This window comes from Cyclopterus lumpus, chromosome 9 (assembly GCF_009769545.1).
Source record: "Cyclopterus lumpus isolate fCycLum1 chromosome 9, fCycLum1.pri, whole genome shotgun sequence".
In the NCBI taxonomy this organism is placed as follows: domain Eukaryota; kingdom Metazoa; phylum Chordata; class Actinopteri; order Perciformes; family Cyclopteridae; genus Cyclopterus; species Cyclopterus lumpus.
This window is the reverse complement of record NC_046974.1, coordinates 21364506-21383268: the sequence shown is the minus strand read 5'-3', so window position 1 is coordinate 21383268 and position 18763 is coordinate 21364506. Positions and strand designations below refer to the sequence as shown.

General features: G+C 43.8%; 1 protein-coding gene across 2 annotated transcripts in view; it reads left to right on the top strand.

Moving 5' to 3' along the window:
• frmd3 (FERM domain containing 3) overlaps positions 1-18763 on the top strand; it is a 53748-nt gene that overhangs the window by 3762 nt on the left and 31223 nt on the right. For both annotated transcript variants that reach the window (XM_034541568.1, XM_034541567.1), the window contains one exon: positions 17496-17600. In XM_034541568.1, coding sequence (XP_034397459.1) covers positions 17496-17600 — 105 coding nt within the window. The remainder of the gene's footprint in view (positions 1-17495; positions 17601-18763) is intronic.

Here is an 18763-nt window from a genome sequence, read left to right as displayed (position 1 = left end):
AGAGTGAGCATCATTGCAAAATAAAAAAATGCCACGCAAATCTTCTCCAGCGCGCCATGCTCCAAATGTAATTTTGACATAATCAGGGTGATCTGTGGCTGTTTTTTTATATACAATTCATTACTGAGAAATTGACATAACTACCAACTATACACAACAGCATTATCAGAAAATCTGCAAATATCATTACACCCTAAAACCTTACCGTAAATACAGAACATCACATTAGAAACATCTTTATGGAATATAAAAATGTTAAGTATCCATTCGTTATTCTTTCATATCAACCTCATTTTTCAAACACATTTTTCAAAACACTCAAAGAAACAATAGAAAGAGGTTTTAATAAAGTACGATATACATATTATGCACATACACATATGTGTGTTTCAGGGAGAGCTGGGTGTGTGTTTGCTATCAATAAACAGAGGTTTTTACGTTGTTTTTGAAAATATTTCCGTCTCTGGGTCTCGGAGCATAATTATTATTTGTAAGTTGTTTTCTGTGACTCTAAGAATAGCTTGACAGCAGCATACAAGGCAGGTATAAGGATGTGTGTGTGCTGCATGTGTGTCTACAGCCTGCAGGGTTGAACGTCCAGCCGGCTGCTCTCATGTTCAGAGGTAATGTTGAGTCAGAGCTGCTGCGGGAGAGACAAGTCAAGATCAATACACACTAACCTCCTCTACCTTCAGCTCTTCCACCCTTCATCATCCAATCTTTGTTTATTCACCCTCCCATCTGTCCTCCTCATTTGTCCCTCTCTTGTCCTCCCTATCCTGCTCTGCCCCCCACCCCTCTCTACTTATCCTCTGCTCCACTTTCTGCTTCATATTACCACCTTTTTCTCACTTTCTATTTTTACATCTCTCATCTATATCTCTCTCCCCCCCCCCCCCTCCCCATCCTCCTTCCTCATTCCACCCTCCTCCTTCTCTGTGACACGTCATGTATAATTAAGGGAGATCACTGTTCTTCACGAGGCCTACATCAGTCAACTGTCAGCGATGCGCCACACCACGAGTGTGTGTGTGTGTGCGTGTGTGTGTGTGTGTGTGTGTGTGTGTGTGTGTGTGTGTTCCAAAGGATGGCTTTAACCATGGCTCGCTCGCATGAAAGATTTAAAAGTAGCCACTGAGCCAAAGTTCTGCAATTAGGGACATTCCTTTTCCGTACTGAGCAAGAATGTACTGATTGGTACTAATATAGCTTGCGTTAGCTTGAACCTTTGTAAGCTTGAAATATATCCGGCTGATATCTCTGTTTCTATTCCAGTGGAAGTCACCTCATCGATACATTACAGTCTATTTAAAGACGCATATGGTACATATTGTTTTTCACTGTATCTGCCTTTCGACTTGGTCAAGAAGGCGTGTGTGTGTGTGGCTGCGGTGGTGTCGACCTTTTATTTTTCTCGCTTTTTTTCTTGCCGTGTCTGTTAGCGATTCCGAGGCCGTGCTTTTGTTTTGGCTGGTAGGCATTCTTTGAAACAAGTTATTAATAGCATCACTTTTCTATTCTTACTCGGCTCGCCGGAGCCTCTTTGATGCTCCTCCGAAGATGACTAAAGAAAAATAATCCTTCTTCTGATTTGCAACTGAGAGGAGGCCGAGAGGGAGAGATGAGACGGCGGGATAGATGGGAAGGAGGGAAACATCAAAAGGAATGTATGATGGGGAATGAGAGAGAGATGGTTGATGAGACAAAATATACGATGACATGGTTGGTCACGTCTCATGAGCTGAGAGGATGTTGGCAGCAAATCAACAGGGTGTAGGAAGGAGTACGAGAGGAAACGAGGTGGAGCGGCAGAGGGAAAATAAGATTACTGTAATCAGATTAAAATATGAAACTGATTTGAAACGAGAATGGCAGACAGGGCAGATTTAAAAAGAAACGAAGACATGCTGGAGAAAAAGAGCAACGGATAAAACAGACACAGGGGAAAGTGTACCAGCGCGTCAAATGTTGATAGAAATGTATCTACAAAGGGAAGGTAGGGAAAATAAGAGGTCAGAGGTCACATGGTGCTGATTCACTTTCGTCTACTGAAAGGTGAGAGACGTATAAATTCTACATGCCATGGAGTGGCCGTAACACGCCTGTTACAAACATGCCTCTCATGCATAATACTACTGTGAAGTACAGACCTTCCATCAGCGGTGTCTATATTTTTGTTATCAGATTGTTCGAGCAGCGCCTTGAAAGAGGCCATCAGTGTCCTGTTTAGCTTCACTCGTAGAGTCCTGGATGACACACAGTTCCAGACAGACATCCATCACTGGCTGGAGAGATTGGTACACACACACACACACTGCACCACTTTTCTTGCTCCATGTTCCTTTGGTCGAGGTGTTGTTGTGTTGTGTTTACTGACATGGTTCTGGTCAATTCTCCAGGTGGCAGTCCTGCTGCATGTGGTAGGGTCAGGAGAGCACCTGTACCTGCTGTGTCATCTTCTATGCTGTGTTTTCTCCCCTCAACCTATCACACTGCTAATTTAGAATTTGGCAAGTTTGGTTAAAAACCAAATATTTCAATGAAAATATATTTAAAAAACGACGTGACCGTAAGTCTTCAGCATGGTTTATAGAAGTCCCTTTTGGTTTTTATTCTCCTTTTTCAATCAATACATTTCTGAGGTCAATAGTCTGTTCAAAGAAGCTGAGCCAGCGTATACTCGAGGTAACACATTTGACATAATTCAACTCCACTCATCTTCAACATTGCATTGAATATTTGGCGAACATATTCAAAATAAATGATAGAACAATAAAAACCTTTCAAACCGGAACAATCTACAGAGTCATGCTTGTATTTTCATATATTTTCAACAAACAGCAGGCTTCCCAAAACCTTCCTCATCTTTGCTGTAGTTCAAACATTTCTGTCTTTAATTAAATATTCATCATCATCATCATCATCATCATCGGTGTGAATGTGGAGTATTAACCTCTTTTCCTGTAGGGTGAACACACACCATTGCCTATTACTGTTAAACGTCAGAAAAATGAGTCAGGCAGTGGCAAGCGCATACAGAGATTTGACCAATTTAGATGCATATATGCAAACAAACACACAAACTCATTGGTTATTTTGTCATGGATTGTTTGTACATCCTGCGGTGCGAAGATAAGACAGCTGCTCCAATGCAACCACAATGTGCACACACTCATAACGGCAGCGTTAGTCATGCCGTCATCGGCGTCATCATCGCCGCACTTTCTCTCTCCTGCCATCCGGTGAGTTAGTGACCTGCACAGAGCAAGAGTGATGGAGATCCTTTATAATAGAAACGTCCATATATTGATAATTTATGGCTCTACCTTTATGAGCTTATTAGGATGTGCGGCCAGCCATGACTGTGGGTTCATGTGCCGTGCTTCATAAGTCACGTGTGCAGTACTGTAGGTGATGGAACAGTAAATGTATTTTTTCCTTGAACACTGGGACAAGGTCACAGTCCCCGTTACGAGTGCTGCCCACAGGGATGGAAACGATTACAGACGTCATGTGTGAATGAGTTCAATGGTAACTTATGATTACAGGTACAATCGTTTAAAACTTGACATCATAGTAGATTAGTGTGTCTGACGTCATCTGTGTTGTGACTATATCTAATTTCAGCACTTAGCCACTCTGCTGGACGCAGGAGAAGACCATGTTTCTTACGCACTTCAATTAGGAGATTCCAGGCTGATTCGCTGTTGGCTGAGGTTCCCGTTTAATTGAGCACTCAGTTTACAGATTGATTACCTTTGCATTGCAAGCAAACCCGTGTGTTGCTATGACGACTGCCTTAGCTTCCTGGTGTGGCCGCCTAGTGAATACTATATTTGGTTCTAATCCAGTGGTTCTCCAACTTTGGAGGAAGAAAAAATGTTCACGCCCCTCCTGTCCAATAAAAAAAGGTTCTATACTGATTTTTTATTGAAATAACTTTTTGTGACTCCTCCATCTGTGCTTTTTCAAACAATAGAAAAAAAAAAGAAAATTGCAATCACTTTCAAGTAAACCAAATGTGCCATCACTTTGTTAGAACAATGCAAAGAAAGTTATATATGTGCCAAAAAGGCAAAGAAATAGCTTATTGGGACTGCAATTAACCTGTTTTGCACTGGATATCTTTTCAAGATAATAACAATAAGTGCAACCTGTGAAAAACTAAACAAAACAAGTTGAAATATTTGGCAATAAAGAGTTTTACACTGCATACATTTTCAAAACAATAACGTGCAACCTGTGCAAAAGAATATTTTGTTTTTTTAATAGTAAGAATTATTTATGTCTGTGTACTTTGAACTTGTGTGAAGTTCTCAATAAAAGGTCTTTCTGCATTTTCTCCTGCACCCCTCCTAATCCAAAGTATTTAATATTGGACCTGATCATGGCGCTAGAGGAAACCTCAGGAGATCAACAAAGGTTATTGCAAGTCATCCTGAAGGGGACCTGGACGGCTGTACCAAGTTTCATGCAAAGCCGTCCAATAGTTGTTGATGAATATGAACCCAATGGTGGTACTCTGGGTTCTCAGCCTTCTGCAACTTGAGGCCCACTTCTGCTGATGTTAAAACACGTTTATCAAGGAATAGCTGGACTCAAGGAAAAGTTAGGCAATCCCTTAAAGTCAGTAGGATTCATCCTCTGGGGACCATGAGTGTCTTTCATGGTAATTGTTGGGATCAAATAATACTAATACATTTATTTATATAGCACCTTTAAAAACAGGGTTTACAAAGTGCTCTACATAGAAGCAAGGTAAAAATGAACACAATAGAAAATTACAAATACAAAATAAAGCAGAACAGACAAACTAAAATAGGGGAACCAAAGAACTGCATAAAAGGACGACATCTTGGAGTGTACCAGTCCGGTTTTGGGGAGTGGAGTCAGCAGGAAGAGTAGAGGGTGCTGGGGGAGCTGTAACAGTTCCTAATTTCGTTGCCACCATCTCGCTCTTGGGGACTGTTGTTGTGATGATGAGCTGCAGCGATGCGCTCGTCCGACCAGAGGGAGGGGATGGAAAGCGTGGAGCGATCAGGCCAGGAGCAAACAAACCCTCCGCGGGAGGCTCGGTGGATGCAACGGGGCCGACGAAGGAGTCCGAGTCGCAATCGCCAACCACGGACCGGACCACCGGAGCACCAGGACCGCCGAGAGGCAACCAGCCCCAGAGCAACAGCACGGAGCAGGGAGTTGGCCAGCCCGCCGGCAGCCGCCGGCCAGCAAGAGACCGTCGGCCAGCCAGCAAGAGACTGTCGGCTAGCCAGCAAGAGACCGTCGGCCAGCCAGCAAGAGACTGTCGGCTAGCCAGCCAACGCCAGTTGTCCAGGATTGTCCAGGAGCCAGCGGTGGAGAGCATCCAGCAGAGAGTCGGCTGGCTCGTTGGTAGCCGCCGGCCAGCAAGAGACTGTCGGCTAGCCAGCCAACGCCAGTTGACCAGATCATAGTGGTGGAGAGCAGGAGCCAACGGCAATCACAAAATAAAAAATAATCCACGATTTGCAGAATAATTAAGTCAGAAGAATGGCTACACTGTTAAATAAAATTAAAAATAATTTAAATTGTAAAAAAAGGTAGAAAAAAACCCAAATAAAAACAGTCCTAGACGGGGCGGCGTTAAGTTTCGCCAGCGTCCCCGTTGCCAGGACTCTGACAACTCAAATGTGGTGCTCAGACCAACATTGCCATCTGAAGAGCCATGTGTGCCTAAATAATGTCCCTTGATGTCTTTGACCTAATGGTAAAATGTTTATTAATTATAGAGATATCTACTACCGTGTTCTTCTGGCTAAGGTGCGCTGATGTTAAAGGGTTCTGTAGCTCCAAGCAAGAGTCCATTACTGCTGTGGGTCAGTGGTTGAAGAGGTTAAACTCAACCTACTCTGTTGTGCAGCTCATGAGATCAATACCACCCTGGAGCTGTGTGGGTTCCACTCTGAGATATAACATAATGTATTGTCTCTTAACACTACTTTGCTAAATGTCTCCCTGTCAGGTCTAAAACAAAGACAGCCTGGATTTACTCGTCAAACATTTACTCAGAAATTGTGTGGCGGAGGGAGGCTTTTACAGAGAAGGGTGGCGGTGGTGAAGTCATCTCTTTCCAAAGATTTATATATCAATTTGATTGCTTCCATATTTCAGCTTCATGACTGAAAGCGTTTGATCCTCTCTCTTCCAATGTAGTCAGTATAGCTTCAGAGGATAATTTGAATGTGAGTCCTGCCAGTGTAGCTTACTTTTAAAAATGGGTTTTAAGATATTACCATCCCTTCTTTTTTACGAACAGTCTAATCATAAAAACTGACTCATTAGAAACCCACGCTGTGCAGGCAAACATTTTTGAAACCTGAACAACATTATTTTAATATCTAGTAGAGTGCCAAAGTTTCCAAATATACCAAATACATCCGGCTGAATTTTGGTAAAATATGTTGAGAAGATAATACAATATTTCCAATTGCTCTAATCTTGAGTAAACATGACGTTGCTTCAATAAAAAGCTGAAACAAGACAATACCCAATATATTTGGGATCTGTAGATTTTTTTTTACCTCATCTCCTATCTTCTACTTTGACGCTTCACCCTGCGTCCAGCAAATTGATTTGTCTCTGTTGCATTCTGGTCCAGCTGCTGGATCCATCCACCCATTGGCTCTTTTGGGGGTTGAGTTTTGGGTGGTAAATAGAAACTGGCTTTAGAAAATATTGGCACTTTTAATAATTGGAGGACAATGTTGTGGTCACACATGCACATAAATCTGCAAATTGGTCCACTAGAGCCTTATAGCTCTAGTTCCCTGAAGAGTAGCTGCAGTGACAACAGAGCAAAAAGACACACATTAGTGAAGTAATTGTCTTAAGGCAGCCACGAGGCTTTAAAAATAATGTGTGTGACGGTGAAGAGGGGCATACCATTTTTTTTAACTGTCCCACTACTCTCTTTATGTCTCTCCTTCACTTCCTCCCTGTGTGTGCAGATCAAAGTGTGTGTTGGTTTCCTCATGCAGGGATTGCAGGCATTTAACACTCTTTCCCCCGACAGCGTTTCAGCTCAGACAATTAGGTATGCCGTGTCATGAAATGAGTCGATAAGGACCAGTCATAATTGAGCTGGCATGCATATTAATAAAACAACAAGCGGTGTTTAACTGGGCCAGGGCACCCAGGGTCCTAGTGCTTTACTCGTCAAAGAGTCAAGATTGGACCAAACCTGATTTAGATGGAAACTATTGTTATCATGACATGCAACATCGTATTTAATAATAAAGAATAACACTCATTGAAACAGAGAATATACTATATTTTGTATTTTAATTGGTAATTGCATTTTACATATAAGTGGACAACTATTTTGGTTCTATTAAGATTTTCTGAACAACATGTATCACAGTTTTGAAGGTATTCACTATAAACCTCTGAGACTCATCTGTCCAATTGAACAAAAAGACAAATATTTAAATTTGCAACTCTTTCTAAAATGTTATATATATAGCTGTATTTCCATGCACGACTTGCATGACCTGAACCAACATTTTGATTGCCAGTATTCTTTGTTTCCCTTATTTTCCCTGATTTTTAAAAAAAAAACTTTTTATTTATAGATTTTTTTTCGAGTAACAAAGAACGCGACAAAACATTGTAAATGACAAAAAATAAGATTAAAATAAATAAATAGAAAAAAGAAGAAAATAAAAAACAATAGGGGGTCAACAATCGCTCTTTACACTATTTGGGATCATTAATTTCTGGTCACTTAATACCTTGAATGCTATCCACTTCTCCCAGCGCTGCTCATGGGTCCCTGATTTTAACCTTAGTAAATTAGTATTTTTTTCCATTTTATGTATTTCCTCCACGATGTCCAGCCACTGTCCTTGGCTTGGGGGGTCACTGTTAATCCAGTTCCTTGTGATGGCCTTTTTAGCTGCTAGTATCAAGATTTTATATAGATAATTGTCTTTCTTATGAATTAGATCACCATGTATTAGTCCCAGATAAACGATCCGTGGGTCCCTGGGGATCTTATAGCTTAAGATCTCCTCCAGAGTCTGAATGACTTGGTCCCAGTATGTTTGGAGTTTTGAGCATGATCAAAACATGTGTGAGTGGTTGGCATTCATCTGCCCACACTCTCTCCAACATTGTTGCTCTATACCTAATTGTTTATATTTTGTGTATGGTGTAATAAAAAAGCGGATTAGGTTCTTCCATCCAAATTCCCTCCATTTTCTAGAACTAGTGGAAGTCTGTTGCGTTGTATACATGGAATGCCAATCACTATTCGACAATTTAATGTTCAGTTCTACTTCCCATTTCAGTTTTACATATAGTGTGTTACTTCCGATGCGTTTTTGTAAACTACTGTACAGTTTGGAGACCAACTTTGAGGGGGTTTGTTTGTAGGCATCTGTCAACACTTCGATCAATTCATTACCTTCTGATGATATTCCTTTTTTAATTTCTGTATCGTAGAAGTGTCTTAGCTGTAAATATCTGAAGAGTTCCCTGTTTCCTAAATTAAATTCTCTTTTTAGTTTATCAAAAGTTTTTAAAGGTGTTTCCCTCTATAAGTGTACATACTGCAGTTATTCCTCTTTCTCTCCAGCGAACAAAAGTACTATCTGTCTGTCCAGGTCTAAACCTGGGGGTCATAGAGGGCCAGATCAAAAGCTTACTGTCTTCCAATTTGTATTTCTTGACTATCTCCTTCCAGATATCCAATGTTACTTCTAAAATGGAATTATCTCCCTTTTGGTCAGTGTAATCTTTTCCTCCTAGTCTGGCCTGGGGTTGAGATTGGCCCAGATTTAATTCAATATGTTTCCATCCAGCTTGATACTCCGGGGAGCACCAATATACAATATATCTCAATTGGGCCGCGTAATAATATTCTTTGAGATTTGGTAATGCTAGGCCTCTGATCTGCTTGTCAATTTGGAGTGTTTTAAGCTTGACCCTTGGCCTTGCTCCTGCCCAGATAAACTGGGATATCTGTTTGTTCCATGTTGTATATTGAGATTCTGGGATTCTGACTGGAAGTGATAAGAAGAGGTAGAGCAACCTTGGCAGTATGTTCATTTTCACCACCATTTTGATATATCTTTCTGTATCGTATCGTTTATTATATTCTAATTTGTTTCATATAATTTGTTCATTTCCTGAGTAATCAACACTCCCAGATATTTTAATAATTTTGCTTCCCACTGTAGTTTATATTTCTGCCTAATTGCCTCGATCGGTGTGTAATTAAGAGAGAGTACTTGTGTTTTTGTGATATTCAGTTTATATCCTGACATCCAACCATAGTCAGCCAAAATTGACATAAGTTTTGGAATTGAGGAGTTGGGATTTTGTAGGTAAGTGATAATGTCATCTGCGAAGAGTCCTATTATATGTTCCTCATTTGATATATTAATATATTTTCCATGATTTAATATTTTTGTTCACGATAATCTGTTGCAGCGTTACAGAGTCAGACATTTTCGGCAGTACTTAGAGATGTTGGATTTACATCCACAACTCCAAATTAATGATAATGTAAACAAGCAATTGTGTGAAGTTCACCATATCAACTTAGCGATGATATGTCCACGTTGTGTTTACTCTGCCAGTGGACAAACACAATCAGTTATTGCTGTAAAATACCTTAAAAACAGAGTTACGTGTTGTTGTTCAGTGGGAAAGAGATTCATCTTTCAGAGAAAATGTATTCTTACTTCTAGTGTGGCATTGCACACTGTCAAGGCCAAAAGTTACTTGAAGTCAGAAAGTTTACCAGATGTTATTTGTGAATTTACAGAGATGCAGGAATTAATAATTTATCCCATGGTTTGTTTTTATACTCAATGTGCTGATGGTTTCCTATTTTATTTTTTTCTTGAAGCTTTTCTTTGCTTGGTCTGCATCTGGTTGTTTTATGTAGAAAGAAATGGTCGAGGATAGATAGACACACTCGAACATACACGTCAAAGTGCACTTTGCTTCTGCTAAACTGAATACGCCCTTCGCCAAGGCTCTATTTAAAGTGTGTGTATGTGTATGTGTGTTCAAGCGAGGCCGCGAGAGGAGCACTTTGCCGTCATTAGGTGAGATCATGTAGAGACAGGATGACCGGGTACATTTTTAATGCCCAGCCTTTGGATTTATAAAATATGTATTCTGCCCTTGTTGGACATGACATAGACTCTTTATATCTCTCTTCCTCTCTGCCTCGCTCGTCTTAGTCAATCTTCCAATCCCTCTTTTATTCACTCCTTTTTGAGCTCTGTCTTTGCCGGCCCTCTGCTCCGTCCTCCCGGTGTGTTTGGTTCGCTCTCTGTCTGGGCTTCTCTCTTGGCGTCAGTCCGCCTCGCTTCTCCCCTGAAGCGTCTGCCCTGAGAACCAGACAGAGGAAAGGTGTCGTCTGATGATCGGGCCAGAAACGGCTTGCAGTGTGACTGTTTTCATTCTGCTTCTGCTATTTTTCTCCTCCCTGGGTGTGTGTGTGTGTGTGTGCGTGTGCGTGTGTCTGTGTGTGTCTGTTTGCTCTTCAGATTCAACAGCTTAGTAACACTGTCGTCATGGATCAACCGAAAATCCTAAAAAGATGTAGACAGACAAACACTCCCCCCCACACACACACAATCTGACACACACACACACACACACACACACTTCAGGCACTGCAGCATCGAAGCACAGACGATCAGAGCTACACCCACAGGGACACACACTTGATTTACAGCTTACTTGCGTCCCAGTGATAGAACAGTGAACCTGAACCAGCCAATAGGGACACGGTGTATCTCAGATCACTGGCAGCTGATTGTTGCCGTGGTGATGTAACAAAGGTCACATGGGACATCCACCTAGGTGTGCTGTGTACATTGCTTTGTTGATTACTGATCAGCGGAAAACTTGTCAGTTTTGTGCCTTTTGAAACACTTTAAATTCCTCCACACGTGCATGTCACATATTATTTTCATGTGTAGAAATATAAAACATCATGATTCAAGCAGACAAATCACATCCAGCACCAAGCTAGTTGACACTATAAGAGACTGATCTGATATCTGATCCGCTATAAAGACTCATTTCACATATTCATAGTCGTGCCAGCCAGAACAAGCCGACCCCAATTGTCTTGAATGTAGTTACTGAATTTCAAATATATAAAAAAAAGATTATTACTGAAAAGTAATCACATAATTGTACCATATTGCTAAGTAACGGGTTACTATATAGTAACTATGCTATTCTGTTGGTGTCTGGCACACGACTGCAGAACAACTGGAGATGGTGTTCAATTAAATATTGATATGATAATGAGCGCTGTGTAGCGTGTCTGTGTGGTTAGCCTAAATATGAACTGCTTCTGTGTATTGTATACAATGTACTGGTTTTATTTTTAATTTGTTTCTTTGTTTGTTGCACTTACTGAAATGATGTTTGTCCTGCTTGGGTTGGTGCGTAACATAAAGCTGCGTGTTGATGCTGGTGTTGTGGACAGTCAACATATGCTGTTTGTACTCACTGAGCCGTTTCTGTTTTTACTATTTTCGAGTGGCTGCTGTGACATTTACATCGAATATCTTGCTTTTTTTTGTGGCCAATCTGTCAACACCTACAGTTTACTGCAATTACTGCACATAACAAGATTATTTACTGAGAAATGATTCACCAAAAAATTTATTTAAAAGATTGTCATTTAGGTGCTGATTTCAGGGTTTCGATGCTGTGTGACAGGTACTTATGCTTTGTTATTATGTATACAAAATTACTGAATGACAGTCAATTTAAGACCTTTCTTCACTTTCTATTCTCCGCAAAATAGAAACGGTTGGTTTCAAGAGTTGCAGGAGATTCTTTGTAGGAGAGAAGGACTGGAGGAGTAAATGCACAACCTCAGTCTGCATATCATTAAGGCGAGATCAATTGTAAGTTAATAACTATATTTATTGAGGTTGGAAACTATTTGACAATTAGCTCCAGTGACTTGAAGCATCGTCATGAATCGGCCCATGAAGATAGAAAAAGGACAAGTGTAGACGCTGCCGGTGGTTAAGCCCCATGGCACAGATTTACACATCATAGTTAGACTGTGTAAAACCTTACAATAAACATGAGCAAATATATTGATGTTATACATCAAATTAAACAAGAGAACTTGGGCTACAAGACTCAGTTTCCACACAACTCAAACACCAACTGAAAGAATTATGAAAATATCATAATCATCATTTTGTCAGGAGTCAGCCCACTCAGCACGTTTCCGGAACTAGAAACCCGTAGCTCGGTGCTATCAGAAAAAGCCAGATAACAAAAGGCAAGAGGATTTAACACAGATTCTAAATGTCTTTTCAAAATCCTTCTGCACCAAAGCATCACCGAGATATGAGCCAATGAACACAGAAATATGAATCGATTTAGCGCTTACAGTCACAAATGTTATCTTATTTTTGGCTTTTTAAAAAAAAAGAAAATAATTTTTCTTCTTCTAATCAACAAAGACTGCTGTATTTGATGTATTGAACACCATAAGTAATATACAAGTGAAATATATGGTTTGGTATATGAGAAAATTCAAATTGCCCAAATGCCCATTTCGCCTAATTTATCTGTACTAAAACCTCTCTAACTTTGTTCTGCTTTACTTTTTCAAAGTCAAACTTTGCAGAGAGACTGGTCACATATTGTGCTATGATCTATGATGTGCTTTGCTGTTTCTGTGCATCTTTCCAAGAGATAATCATCCTGAAAGTGCTTTTCTTTCTAGGCGAACCTGGAAATTCAACTTTTGCTGTCTCACTTTATTTACTCTTAACCGGTAACATATATACTAATATGTACACATCTGAACAGAAGCACACCTGTGTTGCCTTTATTATAACACCAACATTATTCAAATAGCCTTTGTGGTTGCAGAGCTACACCCTTTTTAGTTTGGGTATGATATTTCTAGAAAATAGCTTGGGGCTTAAAAGGTTAAGTAGAACCAGCAGATGTAAGATGGAAATCCTAAAGTTCAGCTCAATGGTGAAGATGAGGCAGTGTCAGCAAAAGTGATGGAGAAAATTAAACCAAAGGGAGCTGAAGGATAAATGTGAGTGAAAAAATGTCCAAGCACCAATTAACTTGAGACTGAGATGCATTTCTGCTTTCACAGTGGGTGGTTGCTATAACTGAATAGAGCTCTTTTAATGTATATGCTTAACTGAGTTACTGAGGTCCAAGCCTCTCAGTTGATGAACGGCCAGGCAGGAATGCTTGAAGTGTCCCTCTGCTGTGCTCATTCAACTGCACACGTCAGCCGCCATCAATAACTCACCCTACGGTGCGTATCAGATGCAAATGTCTGCACATAGATTTAGCGAAGAAAGCTAATGACTCTAGCTAATGCACTTAGCTTGCATGTTGATGAAAACCAAAACCAATGCAACCGCCGCTGACATGGCAGCCATTTGATAGAAGGGTTGTCGGGGATGTTTCTGCCTGATTCTCAATACTTTCCATTCAAAGAAGACTGAGACGATGTCAACAGAAAATCATAGACTATTATATGAAGTGGATGTCGTCACCATGAAGTCACCCATCGGTTTGCGGAATGTTGTTTTGCAGCCTCAAGTTTGGCAATTTGGCTGCCATCCTGGTTTTTTTTGCATCCAGAAGTGACACGAGGGGTTGGATCGAGTGCTGCACAAGACGTTTATAGGCGATCAAAGAGGTTACAGTTTCATGAACGGAAAACATATTGTTAAAGGTTAAACAGACGAAAAGTCGGACAATGTTGTGGTATGCGATGTGTCAATCACAAGGGAACCGCGGGGCCGAAAGCATATCATTATTGTCTATTTTACAATGTACAACCGATGGCGAGTAGAAAGAGTTTAAAGCAGTTTGGCATTGGCTTCTTTTTTCAGACCCGGAGATCTATAGAAAACACGAGGCACATTTTGTGTAAAAGAAGAGTGTAAAACAGGGCTTCACAGTCAATAAAGACAATCAGGGCAGGTTCCTCCTGCAGATTAAAGTGTGTCTGGGACACATCCAGCCATGATTAGTCTTTGTTAGTACAGTTAAGTACGTAAAATAAGTAATCAGTTGCTATGGAGACGTGTCACGATTTTATGGCATCCTGACATTAGTGCCGATTGAAAGTATACATGTCGTGGCCAAAAACCCAGCTGTGTTGTGTGTGTTTATGTGTGCGTCCTAGTTTGTGTCTCCAGTGGTGAATAAACACAACAAGGGCGAACAGATGATTTACAACTGATTCAATCAGTCCTGCTTAACTGAGCACTGAATCCACCTCCGTCAGCAGGTTAGAGAGGCAGTTATTGTCAGGATCTGTAGTGTTGTTTCGTGTTTCCTGTCTTATTTTGAAGTCCTTGTCTCTCGTGTCCTCTGTTTCTCTTCACTTCCTGTCCCTGTGATTGTCTGCCCTGTTCCTGATTGTTTCCTCCTGTGTCCAATCACCTGCACCAGCCCTCTGTATTTAAGTCCTGTTCATGTCATTCCCCTTTGTCGGTTCGTCTTGTCTAGATCGTGGAAGATCTTGTGTGCATGTTTTGTATCCTGGTTTTTTGGAATCCTGTTTAGCAATAAAGGTTGCTTTTCCATCGTTGACGGCGTTTGGGTCCTGTGTTTCAAGCTGCACTTAACAGAACGAACCGACCAAGAATGGACCCAGCCTACAACCCCTTCGAAGGGACCCGCTTGGCCTATGGGGGCCCTCGTAGCCTCCAGAAGGGGAACTACAACCCCCATAGGGTCTCGACACCAAACCCCTTCGAAGGGACCCGCTTGGCCTATGGGGGCCCTCGTAGTCTCCAGAAGGGGAACTACAACCCCCATAGGGTCTCGGCACCAGACCCCTTCAACGGGACCCGTTTGGCTTATGGGGGGCCTCGTAGCCCCAGGGGCAGAGGTCACCCAGGCCCAGCCCCGGAGTGGGGGGCGCAAACCTCCGGACCGCGTCGGTGGAGGGTTCCGGCTGCCGCCTCTGTGCCGCAGACTACTCCGGTTCCCGCAGTCGCCTCCGTGCTGCAGCCCTCGCCTGTTCCTGTTGCCGCCTCCGTGTTCCGGCCAACCCCAACTTCCTGGGACCTATTGGACTTCCGGCCGGCCCTTGCTTCCTTTGCCTTGTCCCAGGACGCTTTCCGGGACATGATGGAGTCCCTCCAGGCGTTAGACAGGGTCCTGCTTCGGCCGCAGTCCCCGCCGGTTCCTGCCGATGCTGTCCCGTCGTCGCCCCGGCCGACTCCAGCTCCCCGTGTCCTGTCGGCGCCCCGGCCGACTCCAGCTCCCCGTGTCCTGTCGGCGCCCCGGCCGACTCCAGCTCCCCGTGTCCTGTCGGCGCCCCGGCCGACCCCCGCTCCTCGTGTCCTGTCGGCGCCCCGGCCGACCCCCGCTCCTCGTGTCCTGTCGGCGCCCCGGCCGATCCCAGCTCCTCGTGTCCCATCGGCGCCCCGGCCGATCCCAGCTCCTCGTGTCCCGTCGGCGCCCCGGCCGACCCCAGCTCAACGTGTCCCGTCGGCGCCCCGGCCGACCCCAGCTCCTCGTGTCCCGTCGGCGCCTCGGCCGACCCCAGCTCCTCGTGTCCCGTCGGCGCCTCGGCCGATCCCAGCTCCTCGTGTCCTGTCGGCGCCTCGGCCGATCCCAGCTCCTCGTGTCCTGTCGGCGCCCCGGCCGACTCCAGCTCCCCGTGTCCTGTCGGCGCCTCGGCCGATCCCAGCTCCTCGTGTCCTGTCGGCGCCCCGGCCGACTCCAGCTCCCCGTGTCCTGTCGGCGCCCCGGCCGACCCCAGCTCCCTGTGTCCCGTCGGCGCCCCGGCCGACCCCAGCTCCTCGTGTCCCGTCGGCGCCTCGGCCGACCCCAGCTCCTCGTGTCCCGTCGGCGCCTCGGCCGATCCCAGCTCCTCGTGTCCCGTCGGCGCCCCGGCCGACCCCGGCTCCTCGTGTCCCGTCGCCGCCCCGGCCGTCCCCGGCTCCCCTTGTCCTGTCGCCGCCCCGGCAGACCCCGATTCCCCGGGTCACGTCGCCGCCCCGGCAGACCCCAGTTCCCCGGGTCACGTCGCCGCCCCGGCCGACTCAGGCTCCCTGTGTTCGGTCGCCACCCTGGCCGCTTCCTTTGACACGACCTACGGCTCCAGAGCCCGGTTCCCCTGAGCCCGGTTTTCCGGAGTCCGTCTGTCCGTCTGGTGACCGTCCTTCTGCCCGTCCCCCGGAGCAGGTCTATGTGCCTGGTGGCCATCCTCCTGTCCGTCCCCCGGAGCCCTTCCGTCCGCCTGGTGGCCGTCCTTCAGCCCGTCTCCCAGAGCCCTTCCGTCCGCCTGGTGGTCGCCCTTCTGCCCGTCCCCCGGAGCAGGTCAGTCCTCCTGGTGGCCGTCCTCCTGCCCGTCCTCCGGAGCAGGTCAGTCCTCCTGGTGGTCGTCCTCCGGCCCGTCCCCCGGACTTCTTCTGCCAGGCTTTTGGTCCCGCCTCCGGCTCCCCTCCACCCACCCTGGGGGACTGTGTTGGGTCGTCTGGAATCCGCCCCTTGAGGGGGGGGTTATGTCAGGATCTGTAGTGTTGTTTCGTGTTTCCTGTCTTATTTTGAAGTCCTTGTCTCTCGTGTCCTCTGTTTCTCTTCACTTCCTGTCCCTGTGATTGTCTGCCCTGTTCCTGATTGTTTCCTCCTGTGTCCAATCACCTGCACCAGCCCTCTGTATTTAAGTCCTGTTCATGTCATTCCCCTTTGTCGGTTCGTCTTGTCTAGATCGTGGAAGATCTTGTGTGCATGTTTTGTATCCTGGTTTTTTGGAATCCTGTTTAGCAATAAAGGTTGCTTTTCCATCGTTGACGGCGTTTGGGTCCTGTGTTCCAAGCTGCACATAACAGTTATAGGACGCACACACACACATACACACATACACACACACACACTTAATCACAAGTCTTGAGGGGATCTGGGATGCATATAAAATGACAAAATGGCAATTTAAAGAATATTGACTTTGTAGTCAGGAAGATGAGAATGAAGTGTATACACACGTGCAGCATCATGCCTATGTGTATTCTATTTGTGTTTGTGTGTGTGTGTGTGTTCACTCATGGTCGCACCTTATTTACACCTAAAAGTGTAGTTTTGTGCTCAGCTACATAGACTTAAACTTGACAAAGCTTAGGTGCGTCTGTATGTGATGAGTGAATATTGATAAAAAAATATTGATTGAAATAAATGCAGAGTGATCATTGATGTCTGTGTTCATGATCTGCTTATGGATGTTAGGAGGTTGTGTCTGGAATATGACCCTCAGGAAATGTTATTGACATATATGTTTCCCCCTGATACAACTACATGTACTACACGGTACAGATGGGGTTGTTTGTTATGGCACAGTGATGCAGCTGTGGGGTTTATGGGATGCATTATCAGCATGGATGGAAACATTGCTTGGATGAAAGAAGCAGAAGCTGACAAAATAATGCCCTTAAATTTCAACGTGAGTTGTGTGTTTTATGTCTTTACAGAGAGATACCAAAGGCCAGTTCCTGCTCGACTATGTGTGTAACCACTACAACCTACTTGAGAAAGACTACTTTGGTATTCGATATGTGGACCCCGAGAAACAGAGGGTAAATATCACACACGTACACTTGAACAACCGAAGGAGTGATTTCTTTAACTTGCTTGTTTTGTCCCACAAACAGTCCATAAAACAGAGAAAGAGGCACATCCTCACAATTTAAGAGCACTTGAAAGTACTTTTAACAGTAAATTAAATGATTATCCAAAATGTTGATACATTTTCTGTATATTGATTCTGGAACAGAAGTCTCCAGTCTCATGATTTTATCCTGAGGCAAGAAATAATAATAAAATCGTATACCTCTGAAGCACATCCTTCTTATCAACACATTTATATACACATATTCTTCAGGAGGCAGTCAGTTCATTATATTGCAAGTTCAAGCGACAAATAACAAAATCAGTCTCCATATTTCAAATAGCCCAGACAATTCAATTCAGTTTATTTTGTACAGCTCAGAATCACAAATTTGCCTCAGAGGGCTTTACAATCTGTACACATACGACATCCCTGTCCCAGGACCTCACATTGGATCAGGAAAAACTCTCCAAAAATAACCTCACAGGAAAAAAAAAAAAAAGTGAAGAAACCTTCAGGAGAGCAACAGAGGAGGATCCCTCTCCCCGGATGGACATAAGCAATAGATGTCATGTGTACAGAATGAAGAGTTACAACACATTACATGAATATGACAGAAATGTATGACTAATGAGTAGTAGGCATGGACCACGATCCAGACCTCCACAATCCATGAAACAGGAGGTAGAGAGGAGAGAGGGGGGGGGGCATCAGCAGGGCCATGGCAGGAGGCAGGCCAGGCCCAGGCCAGGGCCAAGTGGCAGGAAGCAGGGCCAAGGAGTCAGAGAAGAGACCAGATGCCATGAGTGCAGTAAAGACAACGTTATAAGAGAATAATGGCATTCGTGAAGTTGTTATCTTCTTGGATGGGTGCAGTTGTTTTAACCATTTTATGTCCTAATAGATTTGGAGAAAATGGTCAAGTGTGCCAAATGGATGGAGGGTAAAAAAGTTGCTATCCTTCAAATGTTCAATTTACATTTAAATTTGACGCTGCCTAACGGTTAAGTTTAAGCTTGAGCCATGTGTCATAAACTAAAAACAAGAGATTTTTGATTCGGAATTGAAATGGCAACATATTTACTTATAGCTGCTTTGCTCTAAAAGTTACTATTATTATTTCAGGGTAAC